The 27,248-nt window shown below is 35.9% G+C and overlaps 1 protein-coding gene across 1 annotated transcript in view; it reads left to right on the forward strand.

Moving 5' to 3' along the window:
- The window catches only part of PIGK (phosphatidylinositol glycan anchor biosynthesis class K), a 122,020-nt gene extending 95,139 nt beyond the window's left edge, over positions 1 to 26,881 (forward strand). Inside the window, exon 11 of the mRNA XM_047083264.1 lies at positions 23,369 to 26,881. Within this exon, the coding sequence (XP_046939220.1) occupies positions 23,369 to 23,485 (117 nt within the window). The 3' untranslated portion in view covers positions 23,486 to 26,881. The remainder of the gene's footprint in view (positions 1 to 23,368) is intronic.
- The last annotated feature ends 367 nt before the right edge of the window (positions 26,882 to 27,248 follow it).

The raw sequence follows: 27,248 nt of genomic DNA on the forward strand, positions 1-27,248 counted from the left end.
TCTGTGCTTTGTTAATTACTTTTTAATCCTAGATAAAATTTTTTCCAGTATAACCAGTCCGTATAGTGTCCTGGTATGTCCATTGTTTCTCATTATGCAGGACTGGTCTGGGCATCACAGAATATTTGGCATTCCTGGTGCTTCCAAGCACTTCTCAGTTATTATGATACCAAGCAACACTCTTACCTTTTCTGAACAGTCTCCCCTCTCATGGAGGGCAAGACCTCAGGTTGAGGACCACTGCAGGTAATTATTTGCAGTGTATGCCCATAGAATGTTTATTTGTCTCATGTCATCTCTTAATCTTATACTTGTGATATTTCAAAATATGTGTAATTAGAATCTCTGCTCACTTTTCTAAATTCTGAGATGTCTTGGACTCTGAAATTCTAGCTTCTGTCACGACATGACATGGAATTGGATCATTTTTCAGTTCTGTCCTCATTTATGATAACTCTTCTTCATTGTGTTTTACTGTAGCTATTTTGGCATTTTAATGTTTTTCTATTCCAATAATACCTACCTCATTATAGGTAAACTTTATTAAAGGTTGACTGAAATGTCTATCAAATAGAAAATCTGACACTTTTTTAGAAATGTGCCTATTGAATTATCGATATCTGGAAACTCATGAAAAGGTTGCTGATTCCTTATCACTCTCACTGCCTAGGGACTGGCTAACATTGCTTTAAAATCTTACAGAGCTTTCCCTAATCATTGCAAATTTAAAACGGAAGTCTAATGGAAAATAATATACTGTTCATTTATTTTTATTCAAATTATAAGGCAAGTAATAAAAATTAAACTACTTGAAGGTCATATGCTGTTCTTTTAATATCAACTGGGATATGATTTTAAATTCATATAAATTAACCTCTGCTATCATATTATAACTTACAACAGTCACTTCCAAAATGTCACTTTTCAAGGGAGAAATGAAATAGTAAAGCTGTTTGAAAATAGTGATCACTATTTCAATACTGATATTTTACCAACTTTACGTAAGTTTGAAAACTTTTGTGCATTTATAAACTTGTCACCATAGTTTCTGATATATTAAATGTCTATATTAGAAATGAAAAATATGAGGGGCACCTGGCTGGCTCAGTCACAGGAGCATGTGACTCTTGATTTCAGGGTCATGAGTTTGAGCCCCACGTTGGGTGTAGAGGTTACTTAAATAAATAAGTATTAAAAAAAAAAGGAATTAAACAATGTGAGCTTCATTAGTCAGTAAGTATTCCAAAGTAAAAAACCAAACAGATACCATTTTTCACCAAATTTGTAAAAATTTCTAAAATAAGAATAGTTGATATTGGTGAAGAGGCAGTGCAATGGGCATGCTCATAAATTGCAGATGGGAATGTTAGTTAATATAGCCTTTGTGGACAATAGTTTGTTAGTATATGTATTTATAAATAATAATAGCAATTCTACCTCTAGGATTTTATTCCAGAAGAAGGAATTAGATTAGGACAGATTTATGTTTAAAGCTGTTATGTTTGCTACAGCAATTCTTAGGAAACAACGTAATGTAATAGACTGAACTAGAATTGAATCCAAGCTCCACCATTTAATAACTGCCCAGTCTTGGGCAAGTCTTTTAATCGTTCTTTTGCAAATCATCCTTTGAAATATGATGATACTGATGACAATGACAACAATAACAACAGTGAAGACAACAGACAACTTCATGTGGATAAAATGCTGCTGAATATGTCTAGTTAGGTCCCTGTCCTATTTTCCATGGCATACATTTCAAGTATTTGCTAGTCTTTATGCCTCTACCTCATTCTGTCCCCTTTAATGTTAAGCTTATGACTTAGGATCCAAAGTCTGGAGAAAAATGAGGTCATTAGGCAAAAACATTGTTAGTATACCTTTCCTATACCTTCAGACTCATTTGTGTCTTCATGAGTCTTTATCTTTTCTGTCCATCTCAAAAGAAGAAGTGTGTGAATTGTATCAGGGATACCTTGCTTACACAATCAGGAACCTCGTTCCATCAGCTATACCTCTCTCTCTTGTCTTTACAGTCTCCACTGTTGACCTAGGTGTTTTAAGTCCTTAAAACAGTCTTCCTCAGTTCAGCTTTCCCTTCAAGCTTTACTTTTTTCTCCTTTTTCTCTTGTTGATGTTTTAAAAGTAAACTAGCTCTCAACAATATAAAAACAATCAATCCAGTTAAAAAATAAACAAAGGACTTGAATAGACATTTCTCCAATGATATACAGGTGACCAATATGCACATGAAAAGGTGCTCAGCATCACTAATCAATGGGAAAATAAAGTCAGAACCACAATGAGATACTTCTTCATACCCATTAGGATGGCTGAAATGAAATGAAATGAAATGATGAAATGAAATGAAATACAGTAAATAATGAGGATGTAGAGAAACTGGAACCTTCGTGTACTGCTAGTGGAAATGTAAAATGGTACAACCACTATGGAAAATAGTATGGTGGTTCCTCCAAAAATTTAAACAGAGGGACACCTGGTGGCTCGGTTGAGCATCTGACTCTTGATTTGGGCTCAGGTCAAGATCCCAGGGTTGTGGGATTGAGCCCTGTGGTGGGTTCTGCACTGAGTGTGGAGTCTGCTTGGGATTCTTCCTCTCTCTTTCCCTTTGTCCCTGTGCCCCATTTGTGCTCTCTCTCTCAAATTAAAAAAATAAAATTTTAATATAATTACTGTATGAGCCAGCAGTTGTACTTCTGAGTATAATAAGCAAAAGAATTTAAAGCAGAAAATGAACAGATACTCATATCCCAAGATTTATAGTAGCATTACTCATAACAGCCAAAAGGTTGGAACACCCCAAATGTCCATCAATAAATAGATTTTAAAAAGTGGCATATACATACAATGGAATATTATTTAACCTTAAAAAGGAAGGAAATTCTGGCACATGCTTGAGCCTTGAAGATGTTATGCTAAGTAAAGTAAGCCAGACACAAAAGTACAAATGTTGTACGATTCCATTTACAGGAAGGACCTATAATGGTCAAATTCAGACACAGAAAATAGAATGATGGTTGTCACTAGGAGCTAAGCGAGGAAAAACTGGTGTTGTTTAATGGGTAAAGAGTTTCAGTTTGGGAAGATGAAAAAGTTCTGGAGTTGGATGGTGGTACAACAGTATGAAGGTACTTAGTGCCACTGAACTCTACACCTAAAAATGGATAAATTGGTAAACTTTATGTTATGTTTAGTTTATCACAATAAAAAAATAAACTAGCTCTCTTCATTTCCTTATTCCCCTTTCTTTTTCAAGATATGTTATTGTACTCCTGGTACTTCAGCAGCTGCTCTATAACTCTTCTTGGAAAGTTTACTAAAATTCCTTAATTTTCACATCCTCCTCATCTTTGATTTCTTTGTGGTATTCACCTCTGTTAATTAATCTCTCTGAAACCTTTTTTCTTTGCCCTTGGACCATCACTGTATGGTGGTTTTCCTCCAGTGTCTCTGATCGCATCCTTTGAAAATCTGTTGCTGATCCCTTCCTAGATCTGTCTCTAGGATTCTGTCACTTTTACAAATTCCTACTGGACATGAACTCCCTACTGTTTGATCTACCATAATGGTTTTCAAATATTCATATGCCAGTGATCCCCCGAATAGCCTCATCTTCTTGAGTTGCAGAACAGTCTCTCATTGTCTGTATGATAGCTCCACCTAGATTTTCAACACATTGTTGAACAGAATTCACCCTTTCCTAAAGGGCTCTTCTATTATGTTTTATATCTCGATGCCACTGTATCTGCAGTAATGTTGCTTCAGAAATCTTGGGCTTTTTTTTTCTTTCTGTCTCTCCCCCCTCCTTCTCTTTCGTCTTCTCTTCCTCCTCTCTCTCTCTCTCTTTATCCCTTCTTCTCCCTCTCACAACATTCATATATATTGGGTTTTTTTCCTATTTATTCTATCCCTTAAATATCTCTTAAATTCTTCTGTTTCTTTTCATATTTGTTGTGCACCTGCAAGTAGGTACAAAACATATTTTACAGTTAATCGTAATTATCATCAGAAAATAGTACCATTGAAAAAGTTGTCACTCCCATTTTATGCACAGACAAACTGAGGCTCAGAACAGTAACTTGCCTAAGATCTTCCATCATGTAAGTGACAGAACCAGAATTTGGATGTAGGTCTGTTTGACTTCAAAACCCTTCCTCTTAACCCCTACGCTATAGTACCTCCTATGAACATTGTAAAGTTCTTACAAAGGAACTTTGTCCCCAGGGAATGAGATGAATGAGATGTCAATAGATGCAATGCTTGTTTTGGTTAGTTGAAACCATATTTTGGAAGAACTAAATATCAATAGTTCAATATTCAGCACATGAATATCTACTTATTTTAGAAATTGGCCTTCACAATTCTGTTCCGGATTTCCTTCTCCACCCCAGTTGTCCTTGGCTCCTCAATGAGGGCTTGAAACAGGGTAAAAATCTGAAAGGATATGAGTACAAGAAGTGACAGGAGAAGGTGCTAAAGGTTAGTTTTACTCACTTAAAATTTACCTATAGTTGACTCACTCGAATCAAGAGGAAAGTCTGTCTTACGTGGTCACCTGATCTGAGGGTCCACCTGGTCTGAAGGATTAATTCTGATAGTTCACCAATATTAAGAATTTAATAGCCTTTTGTGACCTATCCTGATCATCTAACAACCATTTATAAGAAGTTTTTCAAAAACATCTTTTCCGATTTCCATAAAACTGATGATAAAAAGGACATTTGGAATATAATTCATCCACTGTTTGCCTGTACTAATGCTTTATCTGTTCCCCACCACTGAGGGTGGTCTAACAGAGTGGTTTGTTCAAAGTTGTAAGAAAAATGAGTGTCAAAGAGCCCTGATAATCTCGAGTTTTTATGAGTGGACCTTGAGTACTTGAGAATTTTCTACGCACGACTAAAATAAGCGATCAGTAATTAAAAACAAATACACATTTCTTTCACAGGTCAGAGTATTTAGAAAGCAAATGTCCCTAATGAATGTTAGACATTTGACCCTTTGTATTGCTTTCAATATTAAGAACTTTATAATAATTAACTTTATTTCCTTCTAGTACAGCTTTATCATCTTAGTTACTAAGACAAAAGGCTTTTAGAATACTCTTTGGTGTTTCTTCATAGAAATTATAAAATTTAAATTTTTCTTTTAAGATGTTTTGCATACATAGTGAAGACTTGTTAAAATATGTTTACAGTGAATTTTCATTGAATTGAGATACCATGATATAATCGTAATGGCAGTTCTCAATTGAGTTTTTGTCTTTTAAAATTTATTGTAATTTTGTAAATGTGCCGAATATAAAGAATGTTTTCATTTTCCATATTCCATTGTATCAAAATGTATCACATGGCTTCTGAGGTACTCTTAGATTTTCTATTTGTCTTAAGGATTAAGTGCAGATCGTAATATTAGGGGCATAAGTGTGCTTTGATAGAGAATTGTTGGTGAATGAATAAATACTGACTTTCTGGGCGTTGAGGCAAACAGTAGTAGAAGTGATGTACCCATTTCCTGCCCCAGGAAATGGAAAAGTAATGTACTCCTTGGCTAGTTCCTTAGCCATATATTTGTACCAACTTTTAAGATAAAGGATCTATATAAGGAAGAAAAAGTACATTATACAACAAAGAAAGTAGGACCAGATCACTCATGGCTGATGCATCCTGTGCTTCTAATAGGAAGGTTTTAATTTACAGTGCAATATAAGGTAAGTTAACATTTTAGTTTTTAAGAAAGTCCGGGAAATACATTGTTGCTTGTACTAGTTGCTGTCATTGTTATATGCCTATCCTAATGAACTTGATAGCAGTTAAACCCAGGGATCCACCAAAAGCAGTACTAGAAGTAACATAGAACAAAAAGAAAATGAAACCCAAGAGGATCTCTTCCTTAAAGATTTAGAAACTGGCTGTTTGAATATAGACATGCTGAGATCCAGTACGTTTCAGCTTCATGATACACCCTTGGCAGCAGTTAGACGCTGACTAGCAACAGATTGAAATAATGTTAAGTAAGAGTTATTTAATCTGTCATCTAAATTGACCTGAAATCACCTTAATGTGCTTCCCGATAGGAGTTTAGATTATCATTCACTTTAAAACTGATATATGAATGCCAGAAAAGTCATGTTTTATATTAAAGGGATCCATATCTTTAGTTACAGATTTTTAACATTCAGGATTAACTTCCGTTTCACTGTACCAGTCATGTTTGGTGGGTAATTAGTGTAGTATATTTCAATTATAGCTTTTGATAACCTTCAGATTAGCATACATTCCTTTCAAAGATTTTTACTTTGATCTACATTCAGGTGTATGTATCAGTACCTGATCGGTATTTAATTGTTTGATTTTGACTGTGTTATCTTTTTTATTTACCAGTTCTATCTCCAAGGTTATTAATACTTTGTGAAAACAGTAATATCCATGTTACCTAATTTTGATCAAGAGATTTCTAGTTTAAAATATGCCAATAGGAGCACCTGGGTGGCTCAATTGATTATGTGTCTAACTTCAGCTCAGGTCATGATCTCACGGTTTTGTGAATTCAAGCCCCACGTCAGGCTCTGTGCTGACAGCTCAGCCTGGAGCCTGCTTCAGATTCTGTATTTCCCTCTCTCTCTCTCTGCCCCTCCCCTGATCATGCTCTGTCTCTCTCTCTTAAAAATAAACATTAAAAAAATTTTGTAAAAAAAAAATGCCAATAGACATCTTGATCTTGTGGAATAAACATGTTTACTTTTAGGTAGTGTTATTAAACCTATAACATTGCTAGAGAGATATATAATAATTATAAATAGTTATGTTAGACACTAATTAAAATTTTTATTCTGGTAAATAGCTCTGTTTACTATACCTAAAATTGTTTAAGTCTGTGATAGAGTAGATTTAACTGATACTTTAACAACTTATTTTTAAGAGTTTTCAGACTTCTTATATTAATTCTTTCCTTGGCACATCTCAGTTGGCTATTTCTGCCAACAATAAAATAAATTAATGATTATAATAGACTATAAACCTTAGCCTGCTGTTTTCAACCAGTATAGAAGTAGAAAAGGGCTGTTTGAGAGTATTGTCATTGATTAAACCATATAGAGGGACTTTATCCATGGGAAAGATCATTACAAGCAGAGTATGGGAAAAACAATTTTAAGACTTGTTTTTGTTATACAAATACATTAAACAATTTTATAATGACTATCATGACCAAAAGTGACTACTTTTTTTTAAATATCCTTTCTCAAACTTTAGATAATTTATTTTAAAAGAAAGTTTAAAGTCTTTTTAGGAATAAGCACAGGTTTTGCAAAAAATTAACTGAAATCAATTTTTTTTCTCTGAAGAATGACTGCACTTAAGCACAGAGGAGGCTTCCTAATTTGTTCTTTAAACTATATATTTCAAAAGAGAAGATGTTGATGCTCAGACCTTAACACTTAAAAGCATTTTGATGATTCTCTTGGGAGACTCACATTTAAAAAGTTATAAAAATACTGCCTAAAAACAAGGAGTTGGACTTTAATTTTTTCTTAAGAAAGTAACAAAAGCCTGTTATCTTATTTTTTTCTTAACTATTTACCCATTTAGAAATAGTTATACAACTAGAAGCAAGCATTATTGATTATTGGTATATTAGTGGGGTTTTTGCTTTTTTTTTTTGTACAGCATAAAATATAATTTAAGTGTACTTTTTGGATTTTCAGGTGAAGTAAGTTGTAATAGGTCATAATGTAATAAGTCATTGACATTTTTCACATCAGAGAAAATTTTCCTGATGGTTTGAAATCATAAAATAATGTAAGAGTATACTGATTTCTCACTGTTTTCACAGAATCATATTACCTCAGTGTCAAAAGATGTGACTCTTAAAAACCCACCAATGCTTTCATCTCTTAGATGACATCCCACAAAAAGATTGTCAAGTTAAGGACAGATTAACACAACACTAAAAGAAAATCACTATACAGTTAGTTAGAAAATCTTTCTTCCACTCTCTTAAGTTGTGTGGCTGGGCTTGACATGAGACATAAGACAGTTAAACAAGAGAAAAACATACAGATTTTATTTAGTATTTTTATGTGCACATGAGGGACTTCATAAGGAAAGTGAATACCCAAAGAGGCAGGACTATGAGCTTATATATTTTAATAAAGAAACACTACTTTTATGAAGAAGTGATGAGACAAAGGGGCTTGGAATACGGGCAGTAAATTGTGGGAAAATGACTAGGAAATACATGAGGAAACTAATGGAAGATAAGGGCTATTTTAGTAGGTTGGTTTTTATAGAGTCATTTTGGTGTTGACTCCTAGTTTCCAGTGATAAGAATGTTGTCTTCCTGGAACAATAAGAGCACCTTTCTCATGAGAAATTTTTTGATCGGCTTTTAGGTAGAAAGGCGAAGATCAGAGAGCCCTTCCTGCCTCTGGTGTTTCTCAAGTACCTTCAGTTCAAAATAATCAATATGCTAAAGTAGCTTATTTTGGGGTGGCATGTTCTGAACCCATTGACAACCATTCTCTAGAGCATGGGTTGGCAAACCATGGCCTGCAGATAAAATCCAGCCTGCCACCTGTTTTTGTAAATAAAGTTTTATTGGAACACAAGTAAATCCATTTGTTTACATATTGTCTACAGCTAATTTTGTACTAGGAGGTAGAGTTAATGAGGCAGAGTTGAGTACTTGCAACAGATTATATGGCTTGAAAAGCCTAAAATATTTACTTTCTGGCCCTTTACAGAAAAAGGAAACCTTTTCCTCATCTATAGAGCAGGGTGATAATATTATCTATCATTATTGCCTTTAAAAGGCAATGCTTTTAAAATTCTTTAAAAAATATGCATGGCTGGGGCGCCTGACTGGCTGAGTCAGTTGAGCGTCCCACTTCAACTCAGGCCATGATCTCGCTGTGCGTGAATTGGAGCCCTGCATCAGGCTCACTGCTGTCAGTGCAGAGCCCACTTCTGATCCCCTGTCCCTCTCTCTGCCCCTCCCCCACTCTGAAAAATTAATAAACATTAAATACATAAATAAAATAATACACGCATGGCATGTAGAGAACATTTAAAAAGTATTAAGCATTATTACCTGCGGTTTCCACTCGACCCTCTTGGGTTATTCCATAGGCATCCTTAGTGGACAGATCCCTTTTGTTTTACACTCTGGAAAGCCCTTTCCTCTTTCTAGACTGAGGCTCCCCTCCTTTCCAGATCCATTAGTAATATGAAAATATGTGTAAACTTTACAGAAACACATATCTGTTTTACTTTCTGGCTTAAAACTAGATTAGATGGTAGTTTGTATCTCTCAAGGCCTATCAAATTTATTGCCATAAAGTTATTTTTATATGCTCTTACTATCTTTTGAATGTCTGCGTCATCTGTAATCATGTCCCCTCTTTGATTCTCCTGTCCTTTTTTATTTTAATCAGTTTTTCCAGAAGTTTTACCAATTTTATTGAACTTTCAAAGAAGCACTTTTGGTTATAGATACTTTTCTCTATTTTTTTGTTTCACTTTTATTGAATTCTACTTTTTTCTTTTGTCTGGTTACTTTTGGTTTTATTTGCTCTTTTTCTAGTGTCTTCAGGTAGCATTTTAGATTACTGATTTTAGAAATTTCTTCTTTTTTAATATAAACATTTAAAGTTGTACATATCTCTGTAAGCATGTTTCATGTACCTCCCACATATTTTGAAATGTATTTTCATTTTCATTCAGTTCAATATAATTTCTAACTTCCTTTGTGATTTCTTCTTAGTTTACTTAGAAATGTATTTAATTTCTAAGTGTTCGAGGATTTTACAAATACCTTTTCTGTTATAGATTTCTAATTTAATTCCACTGTGTAGAATACTTTGTATGATTTCAGTCCTTTAAAATTTATTGAGACTTGTGTTATAGATCAAAATTTGACCTGTCATGGTGAATGTTTTATGTGTACTTGTAAAGAATATATATTCTGTTGTTATTCTAAATAATATCAACTGCATCAGATTGGTTGATAATGTTCAAGTTTTCTATAGTCTTACTGAGTTTTTAAACTTATTAATTCTGAGATTGTGCTGAAATGTACAATTATAATTTTTCCTTTTCTGTCAGTTTTTTGCTTTGTGTATTTGAAGTTCTGTTGAAGTTCATATACATTTAGAATTCATGTGTCTTTTTGATGAATCAATCTGTTTATCAGTATGAGATGTTCTTTTTTATCCCAGTCATATCCCTTGTTCTAAAGTCTGCTTTGTTCTAACATTAATATACCCTGCCCAGCTTTCTCTTTCCATGGTATGTTTTTCCATTTGTTTGCTTTCAATATGTGTCTTAAAGTATGTTTCTTATAGGCAGAATATTATTGTTTTATGTTTTTATTCATCCTGACAATCTTTTCCTTTTAATTGGTGTGTTAAGATCCTTTCACTTAATGTAATTATCAGTAGTTGAATTGAATTGAATTCTGGTTGGATTTAAATCTACCATATTGCTATTTGTTTTCTATTTGTTCCATCTGTTTTTATTTCCTTTTCCTGCTTTTCCTGCCTTTTTTTGTATTGAGTATTTATATGATCCCACTTTATCTCCACTTTAGTGAATCTACTTTGTTGCTGTTGTTGCTTGATTTATAATATGTACATCTTTAATATATTACAATCTCTTTAAATATTATTTAATTCATGTTTAGCATCAGTACTTTATAATGATATATTCTTAATCCCTCCCTTCCATCCTTTGTGTTATTCTTTTTGTATGTTTTAATTCTACATGTGTTATGATCCCTGTAATACATTATTATCCTTATTGCTTAAAATAGTCAATTATCTTTTAAAGAAACATGAAAACAAGGAAAAATATTTTTATATTTATCTACTTATTTATCAGTCTGTCCCTCCCTGGATTCCTTGTGTAAGTGTGCGTTTCTATATGATGTAACTTTCCTTCTGCCTGAAGAACTTCTCTTAACATTTCTCCTAGTATAAATCTGTGATAGGTACACCTTTTGTAATATAAGTATTGGTATATACTACCCTGTAGTATAGGTTTGTTGAATTCACAAAACTTTTGTTTTACGAAAAAATGCTTTATTTCACTATCATTGAAAGATTTTTTCACTTGGTACATTTCCCTAGAATTCTAGGTTAACAGTCAATTTCTTTTAGCACTTAAAATGTCTTTCCATTATCTTCTGGCCTCCATGGTGTCACAACACATCTCAATCATTCTTTCTTCCTCTGTACATTATTCTTAAAGGGTTAGGTAGTAAATATTTTAGGTTTGTTGAGGGGGCCTGGGTGGCTCAGTGGGTTAAGCATCCAACTTCGGCGCAAGTAATGATCTCATGGTCTGTGAGTTTGAGCCCTGCGTCAGGCTCTGTGCTGACATCTCAGAGCCTAGAGCCTGCTTCGGATTCTGTGTATACCTGTATCTCTGCCCCTCCCCTGCTCATGCTCTCTCTCTCTCTCTCTCTCTCTGTCAAAAATAAATAAACATTAAAAAAATTTTTTTTGAATATTTTAGGCTTGTAGGTCATCTGGCCTTTGTTGCAACTACTCAACTTTGGTGTAGTATAAAAGCAGCAATGATTTTGATATGATTATGATGTTCCTTGTGTGGTTTTCCCATGTTTCTTATGCTTAGTTTTGAGTTTTGTGGATTTGGTGGCTTATAGTTTTTACGAAGTTTGGGGATATTTCAGTCACTATTTGTCTTAGATATTTTTCTCCCTTCCCACTTGGGACTCCAGTTGCATAAATGGGATCCTGCTTGATATGGTGCCACAGCTCACTTATGCTCTTTTTATTTTTCCTGCCCTTTTTCTTTCTATGCTTCATTTTGAATAATTTCTGTTGCTATCTTAATAGTTCTCTGCTAGTTCTTCCATGGTGTTTAATTCCATGCAGTATATTTTTGATTAAGGTGTCAGCCAGGATGGCAGTGTCATCTGAGGCTCAGGGTCCTCTTCCAAGTTTACTGGTAATTGACAGAATTCACTTTCCCGTGGTTGTAGGGCTGACTGAGGCCCTCACCTCCCAGAGAGGCTGCTTGCTTTCCCTGCCTGTGGCCCACTCTACAACTGGCTGTTTGACTATTCAAGAGCAACAGGAGAGCATCTCGGCTGCTTCTAATATTGTCTATCTCTTTGACTTCTGTCTCTTGATGTATAGACTCTCTTTAAAAAAAATTTTTTTTAATGTTTATTCATTTTTGAGAGACAGAGAGAGACAGAGTGCAAGCGGGGGAGGAGCAGAGAGAGAGGGAGACACAGAATCTGAAACAGTCTCCAGGCTCCAACCTGTCAGCACAGACCCTGACGTGGGTGGGGCTCAAACCCACAGACTGCGAGATCATGACCTGAGCCGAAGTCGGCCGCTCAACTGACTGAGCCACCCAGGCGCCCCTGTACAGACTCTCTTTTAAAGGGCTCACCTAATTAGGTCAACCCCTCCCCCCCCAAGATAATCTCCTTTTTTATTAACTGAAAGTCAACTGATTACGGACCCTAGTCATATCTTCAGAATCCCTTCATCTTTGCTATATAATGTAACCTAATCACAGAAGAGATATCCCATCAGATTTACAGCTCTGTCCACACTCAAGGAGAAGGGATTATACAGGGAGTGTATACCAGGGAGAGGGAATCTGGGGCTGTCTTAGAATTCTGCTCACCACAGTTCGATTTATACTATTAATATAATTTGAAGAGTACAGATTATATTTTCTAGACAGGATATAGATAGACTGGAAATACTAATAAACTACCACTGATTAAACAGTTGAAAACAAACAGCTATTTTCTAAAGTAAATTATAACTGTAGCCTCAGTATATTGTGGTTTTTTTTCTTTGAACTATAGTTTAACTGAGCTGATGGGCTCATTGTATTTTAAGAAAATTTTAAGAAAAGAGTGTCATCAAAACCTTGGAAATTTTCCATTTGTGTCCTAGTAAATATATACAATTTTGAAAATCCTCGGTTTCCTCTTTTTACATAATTTTAGCACTTAGATCTTTGCTCTGTTAACTATTTTGCAGTTCTACGGTAATGTTCTCCTAGCAACATGAAAGGGGAGACCAAATATTGTGCACAGTTGGCAGTGCAGTGTTGCTTAGCTACCTATCTTTTTAATTTGAAATATTAGGCATTTCAATAATAGGTAGCCTTTAAGCTCTTAAGTGTTTGCTCATGACACATTGCAGTGTTTTATGTGTGCTTTTCACCTTTGTATTATAGCTGTTATTATGAAAGGTTAAAAAAAATGGGAGTGTATTTAATAGTAGTCAGTAGAGTACTTTAACTACATAAAATCAGTCATTTTATGAGAAGTTCTAATATGGACACAAATGAAATTATAAGCTATACTTTAATATGAACTTACCTCAGTGCAGCTGTACTACAAAATGCAATAATTATACCAATCTGTCATTTGATTGCAAGGAAAATCAGTGCAGAATGTCTAAAATATTGCCTATAGTTGTTTTAAAAATAGCAATCTTGTTATACTCCAGGAGTACTATTAAATACATACTGAGAAAGCACTTTATTATATTATGTTGCTGTCATGCCATTCCTGTTACTTTTTCTTAAAGTAGGATATCAAGTACTAAACAGTATTCCTGCAGCACATCTCCTAATTTGGAAAAGATGAATATATTAAGATTCTTCTAAATGGATTCTTTAAAAAAACTTTTTTTTAACATTTATTTATTTTTGAGAGACAGAGTGCAAGTGGGGGAAGGGCAGAGAAGAGGGAGACACTGAATCTGAAACAGCTCCAGGCCCTGAGCTGTCAGCCCAGAGCCCAAACACTGGGGGTGGAGGAGGGTGGGGGAGGGTGGGGGAGGGGGGTGGGGGGGGTGAACCCACGAACTGTGAGATCATGACCTGAGCTGAAGTCAGATGTCCAACCAACTGAGCCACCCAGGCACCCCATCATTTCTGAGTTTCTTAATATAGATCCTAACTTACAGTAGAACAGTTCCTACGAATGAAAAGATACAAACATTTTAAAGACCTCTAGACATGTTAATTATTTTTCTAAAAGTTGACCATCCTTGCAGACATTTACTAGTTTAATTTTTAAAAGAGGAAGAAATAGTTAATATTTTTAATTTGTTTTTAAGATCAAGAAGATTGAATTTTTTCTATGTTAGTTAGCCATTTGTAATTATTTTGTGAAAATTTTCGTTTCCCTATTCCATTTATTGATAAATCTTTGTGTCTTATTGATTTGGGGGAGATCTTCATATTCTGAATTTATCCCCCTTTCTGTCATATTTTCTCATTTGTTCCCCTTTTGATTTTTACACTTTGCAAAATACAGATCTTTCAAAAAGTTCTTTTGAAGATATTTTCAACTTTTCTTTTTTATTTTCCTTTATTGCCTTTAGATTTGAAAATCCCTTTACTGTGCAGATTTTCCTACATTTTATCTCTTTTTGCCCCATTCACCTGTGGGTGAGCACTGGCTCAAGTTCTTAGAAGCTTCTTGTCTCAAATCCCAGCTCACAACTGGGCATTCACAGAATGAATCTTTCTGGCTCTTGATGTTTGCTATACCCAAAGGATGTCCATTCTTTCAACAGCGGTTCCAATTGCTAGGGTCCTGGGGGGTCAGCAGGAAACAAATAGATGTAAATCTCCACCCTTTGTAGAGTAGACATCACCTTCCTTCTCCCCTTCCCCAATGCCTGGCCTTTCTCATCACCATGATTTTCCCTCCACCAACCCAAATGTGACACGTTGTTCAAGGCCCAGCTTTTCCAAGAAGCTCTTTCTGAGTCTGCCGGCAGGCCCTTGGACTCCTGTGTTCAGCTCTCCACAATGAGTTCGTCTGTCACTGCTCTGCACTGGTACTGTTAACAGCTACCATTAGAATGTGTCCCTTAGGTGCCACTTTACAAAGGAAAGTAACAAAAATGTTTTTCTACATCTAATATTTTTACATCTAATTCTCAACCATGTAAAGTGTATTTTGGTTTCTAGTGTTGGGCTAGAAATAAAACTGATTTTTTTTCCAAATGTTAATCCAGAGCACCAGTAAGAATATCTTCTTGCCCACTGATTTATGATAGTTCTTTTAACATGTACTAACCTCTTGGCTACTGGGCTGATTGCCTGCTTTTTATCCTGTTTTATTGATCTTTCTATTTTGCATGAGAACAACATTATAAATTAGCTTTATTATACCCTTTTTTTAAAAAAAATTTTTTTTTCAACGTTTATTTTATTTTTGGGACAGAGAGAGACAGAGCATGAACGGGGGAGGGGCAGAGAGAGAGGGAGACACAGAATCAGAAACAGGCTCCAGGCTCCGAGCCATCAGCCCAGAGCCCGACGCGGGGCTCGAACTCACGGACCGCGAGATCGTGACCTGGCTGAAGTCGGACGCTTAACCGACTGCGCCACCCAGGCGCCCCATATTATACCCTTTTTGATATTCAGGACTGTTTACTTATCTTTATAGGGTAATTTGGATTGTTTACCTTACATCTCATGCTATGGCTATTTCTGTTATTTTATGCTTTTTTATTGTTGTTGTGAATGAAATTTTTTTCTGCTCTGTTTTTTGACTCATTTTTGCTAGCATATTGAAAGGGTATTCTTTTTTATATTTATCTCAAATCTGAGCTCTTTATTCTTTGTAATTATGAGTTGAGTTTATAGAGTTAGTTGCTATCTAATCATAATATTTGCAAATGAAAATTTACTTCTCCTTACTAGAAATTATGTCTAGATTGGCTGGAAATTCCAGAGCAATATTAACTAATAATGTAAATAGTGGATATTCTTGTCACAGAAAACTAAAGTAATAGATAAGGGAAAACACGGTCAACTTTATATTAGAAAATACTATAGTTAAAAATAAAACATCTTTAATTATCCTAGATTAGATTAATTGTATTGCAAATTTAACATGAGTAAGGTGCATCAGAATCCTGGGAGATGTTCATTTACCCCACAGTGGGGCAACATCTGGGTAACACTCATTACTAACTTCAAAAGGAAAGGAGCTAGACTTCAGATCTAGGTTGCAGTTAAGAGGAGGAAGTTGGGTGAATTAGCCTGGGTTCCCCTACTTCATTTCCTGGAGAGCAGTTCCTGGCATGGTGGCAAATGGAGTCAGTTTCTTTCCATGAAGATCTTAAGAGAGACCTGGAACAGCATCACTACAGCTCCCTTAAATGTGGGAGTGTGTGCAAAGAACATTCATGAAATTTACCTCTAGAAGACCGATATTTTTCCTGGATAGCTTCATCAGAGTCTGGCTCTAGATAATTTTTCAGGTGTGACAGATGCTGATTGAAGCCCTTTTTGAAAGTTAGATGAGTTATGGGGGCTAGATGTCTCATTCCAGGAGGGTCAGAGGAGATCATCTTGACACACCTCCCCCACCTAAGTAAAGTTCATGGTGGACAAGGGGTTGATTAGCTGCCCTTTATGCTGTTCTTATTTATACCATTGTTGCAGAAACCTGAAGCCACAAGTATGTAGATGGGAACTTTTTTTTCTTATGATAATAAGGGATCAGGGTGTTTCCTTCCACATTAATTATCACCTCAGTGGATGTATTCCATAGCTTTTGAGGCATAATAAACCATTCTAAAATTTAGTAGCTTAAAATATCAACCATTTACTTAGCTCGTATTTCTGTAGGTTGACAGATTAGGCCTAATTTAGCTGGGCAGTTCTTGACTGTGTTCCCTTATGAATCTGTGGTCAGTCCTGGGTTGGTTAGGTGGTTCTGCTTCTAGGAATTGGCTGGTTGTTATCTGGGGGACCTGAGTTTTTCTCCACATGGTAGAAGCCTTGCTTCTTTTCCTCCAGAAGACTTGCCTTCATTTTTTCTCGTGGTAGCAGAGTTTTGAGAGCAGAAGCAAGCAAAGCCTCTTGAGGCTAACCTTGAAATTAGGACACTGTTACTTGTGTTGTGTTTTATTGGCCAAAAGATGTCACAAAGCCAGCCGATTCATGGAGAAAGGGTATAGATTCTATTTCATGGTGAGAGTTGATATAACACCACATATTGCAAACGGCATAGATTCAAGGGAAGTATGGAGAATTGGGCCATTTTTTGCCATCAGTCTGCCACAGTTGGGTGAATGACTTAAAAATATGCTTTGGGCACTAATTTCCTTATCAATGTAGATTTTAATTTTGCTCCTATTTATTTATTTATTTATTTATTTGGGGGGGGAGAGAGAGAGAGAGAGAGAGAGAGAGAGAGAGAGAGAGAGAACACAAGTGAAGAAGGGACAGAGAGAGAGAGGGAAACACAGAATCTGAAGCAGGCTCCAGGCTCTGAGCTGTCAGTGCAGAGCCTGATGCAGGGGTCAGACTCATGAGCCATGAGATCATGACCTGAGCTGAAGTCGGATGTTTAACCCACTGAACCACCCAGCCGTCCTTAATATGGCTCACTTTTGATCTCAGCCTGTTATCCTTGTATCTTGTATAATATTTCTCTTTACACCATTCTTTTATTTTCAGTATCTTGTGCATCTTACAAGTCCATGCCAAATAAAATTTTTCTAAAACTATCTTTTCATTCCTATTAAATCTTACTTAGAGATATGTTCTCTGCACCTTCAGGATGTTTCTTTCTCACGTGTGGGAGTATTTTTACTCATAGACTTCACTGTGTTTTTTTCCTTTTTCTTAGAACGCTGTTGGTGTGTGCCAACAGAGTGTGTGGATGCCTCTCACTATCTACTTAGGTTTGAATGCCTTCTCAGATGTGCATCCGAAGACTTAAGTTGTTATACGTTTCCGTGACTAGCAGGCAATCATCAATGTAGTTTTGCTAAACTAAACCAGGATCATCTGCTAACATGCTACATATACCTGGTTTGGGGGCACTTTAAAAGGATGAATGCTAGGGGCGCCTGGGTGTCAGTCGGTTGAGCGTCCGACTTTGGCTCAGGTCATGATCTCGCGGTCCGTGAGTTCGAGCCCCGCATCAGGCTCTGTGCTGATCGCTCAGAGCCTGGAGCCTGTTTCAGATTCTGTGTCTCCCTCTCTCTCTGACCCTCCCCCATTCATGCTCTGTCTCTCTCTGTCTCAAAAATTAAATAAATGTTAAAAAAAATTAAAATAAATAAAAGAATGAATTCTATGGAAAAACTGTATTAATATGTACTACTAAAAGGATTTTTCCTGTATTTTCCCTTCTCTGCAGAGCTTTTCATGTAGATATTGAAACTTCTTAGATGCAGTGAACTTTTGTCAGTGTCCCTCTACCTTCTGACACCCTCTTTACTGGCAATTGTATTTAAATGGTAAAGAGGTTTGCCTTGGGGTGGGGGAGGGTTGGGAGTGAGTTTCGTTACTCTGGCTGCCTCATAAAGCCATCCTTCTACTGTATAAACATGATTTCTCTTCAATAGCAGGTAGAAAAAGGGAGAGAGCTAAAGCCTCTTTTCAGTTGACGAAATTACTGTGTTTCACCAAGCAGAGCAATCCTTTGCATTGTGGGTAGTAATCAAAAAACTGGGCCACTATTAATTTGTTTGTAGACCTGGTTTCTAAGACTTTCAAATAGTGGAATTATCTGAGGTTTCTCATTAGAGGTTAAATGAATTTTAGTAGGATGTGCTTTGTCTTTTTCTGTGTCTTAACATGTATTTTCCTGAGAATATGGAAAAGCTGCACTGGAGGATTCTACACAGATGCCATGTTAAGCTAAGAGTCCAAGTTGTATTTAATTAATAATTCATTTGCCATTTTTTATTAATCAAAATATGTAATGAGTATATAGTAAAAGGTATAGCAACTGCAACTAGCCATTTTGAAAGGCTGAGATTTGCTGCTTTGGTTAGCCTGTACAGTGTTATAATGTGAATACAGAATTTCCATTATAATTTTGGAGTGATTACATATATTTCTTAGTCCTCCACTATTATCTTCAAAGCTCTAGCACTTTGCGATTCTCTCTGGTCCTGTCCTGGGCATCAGTGGTCTAAATATGGGACACATCTATTATCCCAAAATGAAAATTAAGAACCAGGAAGCAATGCCTCCAGAATTCTCTGAGCCAGCTTTGGAATAACAGATCAAAATAGCTGCCTGGACCAATCTTGGGGGAAATGATGGTGACTTCCAAAGAAGCTGTAGTTGTCTACTCTCTGGCACTTGTTTCTGATTAAGTTTAAGATTTAATGGTACAGCTGTGACCTCAGGGAATCTATCTCATTGGAAAGTAACTAAAGTTTCTACAGCTGCAAAACTAAGATTGCTATTAACTACTTGATTATTATTTTAATAATTTCTAATCATAGAGCTTACATAGTATTCACTTTTTTTTTTATTAAGCATGAGTTGGTTTAAATACCACCTGAAAGTTACAGTACTTTTGAACTCTTGAAAGTTCATACCTCTGAACTCTTTCAGCACTGAAATTCATTAAATTGGTTTATAGAACAATCATCTGTATTATAGCCTGTTCTTCTGTAGTTAAGAGTTTAATGCCAGATTTTGACAATATTTATTTAAATTTTTAAAAGTATTAACCTGGGGGCACCTGGATGGCTTAGTCAGTAGAGTATCTGACTCTTGATCCCCGGGTTGTGAGTTCAAGCCCCACATTGGGTATGGAGCCTACTTAAAACAAACAAAACTGTGTGTGTGTGTGTGTGTGTGTGTGTGTGTGTGTAAATACCATATAGGGTGCCTGGTGGCTCAGTCAGTTAAGCATCTGACTCTTGGTTTCAGTTTAGGTCATGATCTCATGGTTCATGAGTTTGAGCCCCTCATCAGGCTTCATGCTGACAGTGCAGAGCCTGCTTGGGATTCTCTGCCTCCCTCTCTTTCTGCCCCTCCCCTGCTCGTGCTCTCTCTTTCTAAAATCTCAAAAATAAGTAAACTTTAAAAAAATTTAAAAATATAAATACCGTATAAATCAGAGACTCCTAGTTATCAGGAAAAATGTGAATCTTATCTCCCAACTAGGTCAGTGCTCTTCAACGGAATTTCCAGGGAACATTTGCAAACTGTTTAATAAAGATGTACTTCCACTAATAACTAATAATGATAATCTTGTCCCAATTTACAGAAAAATAATTTTTGGTTTAGTGTTTTCAACCCTTGAGGTGTGGATTACCAATTATTTGACTAATAGAAAATAAACATGACAAAAACCAAGCATAGTCAATCATGTTTAGTTCAGTCATTTGTTTTTCATTGTCACATGCTTGTGATATTTGTATTACCTATCTTTAATATGGCTATGCTTTATACTAATCTAGATTTTCTACTGGAATTAAATTAAGACTTTTCATAGTGTTTCACAAAGAACACCATGACTTCCAAAAGCTCTGCCATCTGAAATGGTTTGAGAACCAATGGACTTAACCATCTTGTAAGATACTAGAGGGAAAGAACTTCTGTCTTCATCATCATCTCACATATGATCAGAACCGTTGCAGAGTTTTGAGTAGAAAGTAACATGAGGAAAAATTGGATTATAATATTTTTGTGTTTGGGAAGTTTTCTGGAAGGAGTGTGGGTTGGGAGTAGGAGTAGACGTAGAGTGAATGTAGCATATAACCACTGTAAACAATATTGTCAGTTGTGTTTATATTAGGCATTGATTAAAACTCTAGCATTATTATCCAGATGAAAATATTACGGTGAATTTCTCCTATTAGTTTAACAAGTTAATTTTGAATTGAAATTTGTACAAACTAAAATAACAAAAATTAGATTGATTCAAACAGCGTTCCTCATAACAAACACAAAAGAAAGTTACCTTAAAAGTACTTTGAGTTTCATATCACTTTTCTAGGTAGGAACGAGTAGTTATGGAGTAAATGTTCAGAAAACAGATCATTGCAGTAATTGTGCATTCATTCATTCCTAGGAGGTCTGTGTTACCATGTCCATTTTGTAGATTCAGAAATTCAGAGTGGAGAAGTGGCTTGAAAGGCAACGTAGGCTTTAAGTGTTAAAAGTAAACTTTGAATCCAAAGCAGTTAATTCTAAATCCCATGCTCTTTGAACCACACCACACCAAGCCCTCATTTTTAAATTATTTAATTTTTTAAATTACAAAAGTAATGTGTGCCTAAAACAAACAATACTTACACGCATGCATGTGAGGCTTATACATATATGTATATATATATATACATATTATACAAATATATATTTGTATTTTAGGAAGATGTGTCTAGCAGCAATAGATAGATGGAAAAGAGGTGGACATCTTGGAGGAAGAGAAACTGTTACAGGACACCATTTCAGTGATCCTGACAAGAAATGATAGGAGCTAGAACTAAGGTAGTGGCAGTGGTAATAGAAGACTTATAAAGGACAAATATGATGGGGATAAAACCTATAAGAATTAGTAACTCATGGATATGGGAAGGTCTGCGAGATAGGGGAGCTAGGAAGGACTTTTAGCTTTATCACTTGGGCAGCATGGTGATGCCCTTCATGTGGATGGAGAGGTGGAAAACAGGGAAGGAAGAACAGAGCTGGGTGAAGGACTCAGGAATGAATTTGCTCTTAGCTATGGTAAAGTTTGTGATCCTTGAGAATATCCAACTAAAGATATCTGTTAATTGTACGTGAACATAGCGTTTAGCATAGAGTTCTATGTTAGTGATATCAATTTGTGAATCATAAGCCTGCTGGCAGAGGTCAAAACCACGGTACAGGTGTCACCCAGGGAGATTATATAAAGGGAAAGAATAAATGGCTAAAGGCAGACCTCTAGAGAACACTAGAATTTAAGGAGCAAAGAAGACTGAAAAGGAATGGTTAGAGAAGCAGAATAAAAACCTGGTGAGAGTGTCCTTGAAGCTAAGGGAAGAGAACTTCAGAAGAGAAGGAAGAAGTTTCAGAAAGATCACCTAATTGAAAACCAGGCATTTCCATAGGTAACTTCTCCATTTATAAAATTAAACGAAAAATAAAATTTCATTGTATCAAAATGTTCTTTTGAATTCTTTTAATGGGTTTATAATGTATACATTAGGCAACTATCAGGTATTTTAGGGCATAGATAATAAACAGAAGTTACTATAGAATGTGGCAGCATATTACTGGCATGGCCTTTACTGGTTAATTCTGCTTGATTTGACTTGTTTTATTTTTGAGTTTGCCTGCCTTCCTTCTTTCCTTCCTTCCTTCCTTCCTTCCTTCCTTCCTTCCTTCCTTCCTTCCTTCCTTCCTTCCCTGCCTCCCTCCTTTCCTTTTGTAACATGTTGAGTTTAGGATTGAGTGAAGAGCATTAGGAGTCTTGGTTATGTATGGGAAACCAAACTGTGAGATGCAGATAGCTCTAAGAGATTTATGAGCCTTCCTTGGCTAGTTTACATGGTGACTAGAACAAATTAAAATTTCAGACTACAATTTCTCTTCACTCTATTCTACTATAAAATATGACCCTCATGTCATATGATTCTCATATCATGACTATCATTACAATATTGGCTAGTAGTTCAGGAAGTAAAACTCGTAAAAAGATCATAGTCACAGACCTCCAATTTCAGGGACATAATGTAGCTGTTGAAATGACAACTAAATGGGGAAGACTGGTCTCCCCTTTCTTGCTGGACAAAGAAATATACAAGATACTTGGTTGGGTGTTGAGAGGTGGGGGAATTGACAAGGAGATATAAAATGGACTAAGCCAGATTTTGCCCCCTGGAAGTTTGCAAGGAGATAAGCAATAAAGATAATTATATTACTAAATAGAAGTAAGTGTAGAAAGAACTATAGATTCAAAGAAAAGAATATATCAGGTGGGAAAATCTGGAGGAGTTGGCATTTCAGTTAGGCAGTTTCAAACAGGCAGAATGAGGTAAAGAGCATTCTGTCTCAAGGGCATAATCTAACTAAAGGTATTAGACCCCAGATAAGTATTTGTTGAATATCAGAACAAATGGAATTGAGTGGCATTTGTTTTTCCACTGATTTAATCAGTATAGTATATGTACGTTTTCTACATGCCAGGCATTATGGCAGATAGGTGCTAGGAATATGAGCAACATTACCCTCATAGAGCTATCATCTAATAGGAGAAACAGATAAAACCAACAAACTAATGGATATATAAATTTGAAAGGAGAAGGACTGTTAGGCCACCAAATAGCTTGGGTGAAGAGAGATGGCTGGGTAGGGTGGCCAGTGAAGTCTCTTTGAAGGCACAAAATGTCATTTGAAACTGATCTTTGTAAGAATCACGTTGAAATATTTACCCAGTTAGAATTCTTTATCACTGTTGCTATCCTAATACATTTAATTTGGCTAAATTACTCCCTCTTAAAACACAACCTATGAAATTTCTGTTTTCCACCAGTATTTGCTTTATACATTGTTGTTAAATTTACCCTGTCATCTTTGTTTTGCAGAAACCAAAGCTGAAAGATTGGCATCCTCCTGGGGGTTTTATTCTGGGATTGTGGGCACTCATTATAATGGTTTTCTTCAAAACGTATGGAATCAAGCATATGAAGTTCATTTTCTAGATGTGATGTATGAAGAAGACTGCATGAAGACTACCACCGTGGATAAGATTTTATGCCATTATATTTTTAAAAAATACGTTGTTCTTGTGTGAATTGGGTAAAAAGTATAGGGAAACTAAAGTTGAATGAACTACTGATTTGATAACTTAGAGAAAAATAATTGTTAATGCAACTTCTAAATATACTTTTTTTGTTGTGCATGTTATTAAAAAGATGGGACAGAGAGATCAGAGTATACTTAACAGCTGCTTTTGCAAATAAAAATGTCCCCTAATCTTACTCCCTTTCCACTTGGAAAAGAAAAAAAAATGTGAAGACATAACATTGTCACTAGCAGATGTAAGCTTCTGTCAGTATTTTTGTGTTGTTCTCCTAGTCTTTTTTTTCTATATACATATTTTTTTCCCAATTAGAGATCGTATAGAATATATCATTCTGTAACTTTACTTTTCATTTTACAATTTGTTATCAACCCTTAGAAGTTCTTCAGAACACATTGTGAATGGTTGCACAGTATCCATTCTATGAATGTACAGTAAGATTTTTAATGTTCTTCTGTTCTTGGACCACTTACTTTGTTCCCCAAATCTTCCTTTGGTTCATTCTTTACCACGTTAATATTTTACTCTCAGCATTCATGGAATTCTGAAGCTTTAATTATAAGTCAATATAAAAACATTAGTTCCTTCATTTATGGTACTGATAGTTTGGGGGACCTTATTTGCTGTCAGTTTATCTGGAAAATTTAAGACCTTTGAGAATTTCATATTACTGACTGCTCAAAAGAAACAAACCCCATCATTTCTCATTTCTAACCATTCTGTGATACTCTACAATTGATTACCTCCCCTCCAGTTTCCATATTGAAAGAGACATTGTTTCAATTCTGTTTAAGGGAAACCTTGCCCACTGGCTCTTTCTATACTTTTTCTGAGATGATCTCATAGAGTGGATGGACGGTATGAAAAACTCACACTTCCCTGCCTTCATGTCTGACTGATGCATCATAAAAGGCAGAGAAGACCCCTTTTCTGATCTCTGTGAAGATGCAAGAGCTCATATCTTCATCACTGATTTTTTAGCTTACAAGTCATCTTCCTGTCTGTCTCATAACTGGAAATAGTTTTGAGATTGTGTTTTGCCATCAGCCGCAGATACTATTTTTTTGCATATGGGGGGTAAAAACCATGAAAGTTAAGTATTCGTGTCCCACAGGATACCTTCTTGTATTTCATCTGTTTTACCCAGATCTTTATCTTTATTAATTGCAAAGATCTTGTTTATAATTATAGGTAACATTAAAAAGAACTCTTTCCCCACAATGAAACCTCCTAAAATTAATATTCCTTAGGATTTACTTTCCTTTTAACACTTAAAATATTACACTTTAGTTACATGCAAAATGGTCATACTTTTCACAGGCAAAGGATACACTGTTACCTCTCAGGTTAGAACAAATTATATTAAGGTTTTTTGCTTAGTAATGAGGCATTTGCTTTGCTCTGAACCTTCATTTTAATTGATCTTTTTATTGGTGTACTAGGTAAAAGAAAAGGGAGAATTTGTATCTGAATAAATGGAGAGGTATCCTTTTGTCCATAGGGAGGGGGAAAAACAAACTTCCATTAGACTAGCCAGACCACAGTAGCAGAGAGAGAGAAAAGGTTGACCATGGCACCCTGCAAACACTCACGCAAGGTCTTGAACACTTGGTGGGACCAAGCTGCTTCGCGTCAAAAGGAAATATGACTGATCTTGAGTCAAAGTAATTGAGTTTGAATATAATGAAACCTACCCCAATGGTACAGACCGCTGGGAAGTAACAGCCTTCCTCTTTAGAGGCAGTAGAAGGTGCCCTTCTTAGTTAAAACCAAACTGGAAAATGTAATACTGGATATAATATACAGGATTAATTTTGCCCAGGCAGAGTTTCTAAGGGCAGTTATTTCTTTCTGTTTCATTATTGAATGTTCAGAATACAGTTAAAGCAGAAAGCTTAAACTGTTAAATGTTTAGCTCGTAACCATAATCTTTTTACATAAAGTATATTCTGCTTTCAATAATAAGTAAATCCTCTGCATGTGGTAAGTGGGTAATATCGTAAGTGCAATTAAATAGTCCAGACTTTAAATTATACCATAAAAGCACATCCTTAAATATATTCTGCTGGAGTCACAAAGAGCTGAACAACCGAGAGGAGTTTTCTTTTTGTCTTTCTCACAGTGTTGTTGTGAGAATCAGATGAGATAATGTTATGACTAAACACTTCTGAAACTGTAAATATGTGGCGGTACTGTTTTCTTTATTTGTGCTCAGAAGATGCCAGCAGGGAAGTTAATGATGCCACCGTCCCTCTTTCTGTTGAACTTATTTACCTGTCTAAGCTACTTAATGTGATTCTTGTTCTCTTTGGTATTTTTTTCCCCCCTGTCCCTGGTGTCTTCAGGGAGAAAAGGAAATGTAGATAAATGGGTCGCAGCAGACATGGCCTGACCTTTTAGGGGAGGGACAGGATATGATGATGCCATTCTGCAAAGGCAGCCTGCGTGAGAAAAAGAAACCAAATGATGTGGATTTTAAAATTATGAAAGACATTCATTTGCAGTTTATGAAAGGGAAATGTAGTTTGGATGCAAAGCTGATTAAATTGGATCAAGAAAAATTGGAATTAAATACATAAAATAATGCATGCATTTATGGTTTCAATTTTTATATATCCTTAGCTAGTTGGAAATGATGATTCCCACAACAAGCATAACTCAGCTTGTTTCTGCTTACTGAGTACTTTCTCCTATGGTATATGTTGATAACATTTCTTCCATTATGTATGTTGCATAGCAGAGTTACAGTTACTGTGGGAATCATAATTTGAAATTTTGACTCGTGTGTTTCTGGAATCTTTACAACAAATGTTGCATTAACATAGAACTTTTTCCATTGATTTTACCAAAATTAAATCCATCTGTAGCAGATTCTCTTTTAACTTGTGAAAGAAATATTTTATAAACATACCACAAGGTATGGCTATAAAATAATGAGATCAGCATCCATTTTGGCTATATGAAATCAGCCTCATTACTTCATCCTTTTCCCGCCGGCCTTTGCCACAAGGAAAGTGCTCTCCGGTGTCGCCCTTCTGTTGCTACCTGCCCTGTCTGCACACGCACTTGCTGTGTAAATATGAAAGTCTTTCAATTGGTGGCCAGTACACCTTGGTAGAAACCAGTCTTTTTTTTTTTTTTTTCTTAATGCAGAAATGTTTTGGTTTTGGAACTGTGCTATAAAGTATTTGGTTTATTTTAACTGTGTAGACCTTGAATATGGGATTGATGTAGATGAAGGTGTGACCAAGACACCGGTTAAAAATTAAAAATTCACTTACTTGAAACATCGAAAGGTGGTGACTGTCATACAGAAGTGCTTACTGTTTCATCTGGGCTGCCTGCAGCCTCAGAGACCCCAGAGGAATTCCAGACTTGCCCGTGGAATACCCAGTCATAGGGTCGAGCGGGTGGGGCTCACGTGATGTGACTCATGTTCATCTGATACACTGACTGTGCTAGTTTCAGGGACAGCTGGCGGGAGCAATGTAGGACACTTTCCCAAGAGTCATTAAATAAGGTCATAAATGTGAAACACATCATACAATGCCAAACACAGGAGAATTTCACCCTTTCTGTGCTGGGCAGGAGGCTACCTAGCTCTTAACTTCCACTTACTTCTTACCCTCCACTCAAGCCCAGAGGTCACTCTAAAGAACATT

This window comes from Lynx rufus, unplaced genomic scaffold, assembly GCF_022079265.1.
Source record: "Lynx rufus isolate CCGP_SWC_20201006 ecotype Redwood Valley unplaced genomic scaffold, mLynRuf1.p SCAF_2, whole genome shotgun sequence".
NCBI lineage: Eukaryota > Metazoa > Chordata > Mammalia > Carnivora > Felidae > Lynx > Lynx rufus.